General features: G+C 31.5%; 1 protein-coding gene across 1 annotated transcript in view; it reads right to left on the reverse strand.

The window, feature by feature from the left end:
- Positions 1-372, reverse strand: part of LOC137634802 (protein C-ets-2-like) — a 17,425-nt gene extending 17,053 nt beyond the window's left edge. Inside the window, exon 1 of the mRNA XM_068367349.1 lies at positions 316-372. Coding sequence (XP_068223450.1) covers positions 316-357 — 42 coding nt within the window. The 5' untranslated portion in view covers positions 358-372. The remainder of the gene's footprint in view (positions 1-315) is intronic.
- Positions 373-809: the final 437 nt, after the last annotated feature.

Raw genomic sequence — 809 nt, forward strand, 5'->3', positions numbered from 1 at the left:
AAAGATATAGTATTTAGATTATTCTCATACTCTCAAGAGCTAGTTTAGATTACTTAGTTTTGTTTGATACTTTGTTCATGAACTATATTTAGTTTAATTTGTGGATAAAAATGTTACTTTTACCAATAAAATTATTATTCAATTTGTGATGTCATGAGAGATGAGCAAAAATTATCCTTCATTGAATGAACTTGAAATTTTCCCAGACCTAAGTGATGGCTACGAATACGATTGGCTGAATTATTTGAGAGAGAGAGAGAGAGAGAGAGAGAGAGAGAGAGAGAGAGAGAGAGAGAGAGAGAGAGAGAGACTCACCCCAGGAAATCCTTGATTATTGTAAATCATCTCCGAAGGCATTCTATTTCTCTGACCTTCCTGTAAGTAAAAAGAAAAACATTAGATTATGGTTACAAACAAGACTCAGCATAATTTGTGAATATCAGAAATTAATGATTTCGATTATACTCTCTTCCTTAGCACAAAACATCTACATGATATGGTACTAACAAGTTGCTCTTTAGCAGGAAGGTAAAGAAAAATTAAAAATAGCAGTTGGAAAAATTGACAAAAAGTATTTGATATAAATATATATTAAAACCTCTGAATCAGCAATAATGTTTATATTTGTCATTGGAGATGTTCCCATGAATGGGAGGACATTTGCCCATTTTCTGCTCAAAACCGGTAAAGAATAGGAATAGGAAAAATGTTAAAGAGAGGAGATTATAACCACACCTAATTTCTTTACGAGGAGGAAATATGTGATTGACTTTAATGATAGCAAATATTGTATTTATATCCATCAAATG

The sequence above is a fragment of the Palaemon carinicauda genome, chromosome 45 (assembly GCF_036898095.1).
Source record: "Palaemon carinicauda isolate YSFRI2023 chromosome 45, ASM3689809v2, whole genome shotgun sequence".
NCBI lineage: Eukaryota > Metazoa > Arthropoda > Malacostraca > Decapoda > Palaemonidae > Palaemon > Palaemon carinicauda.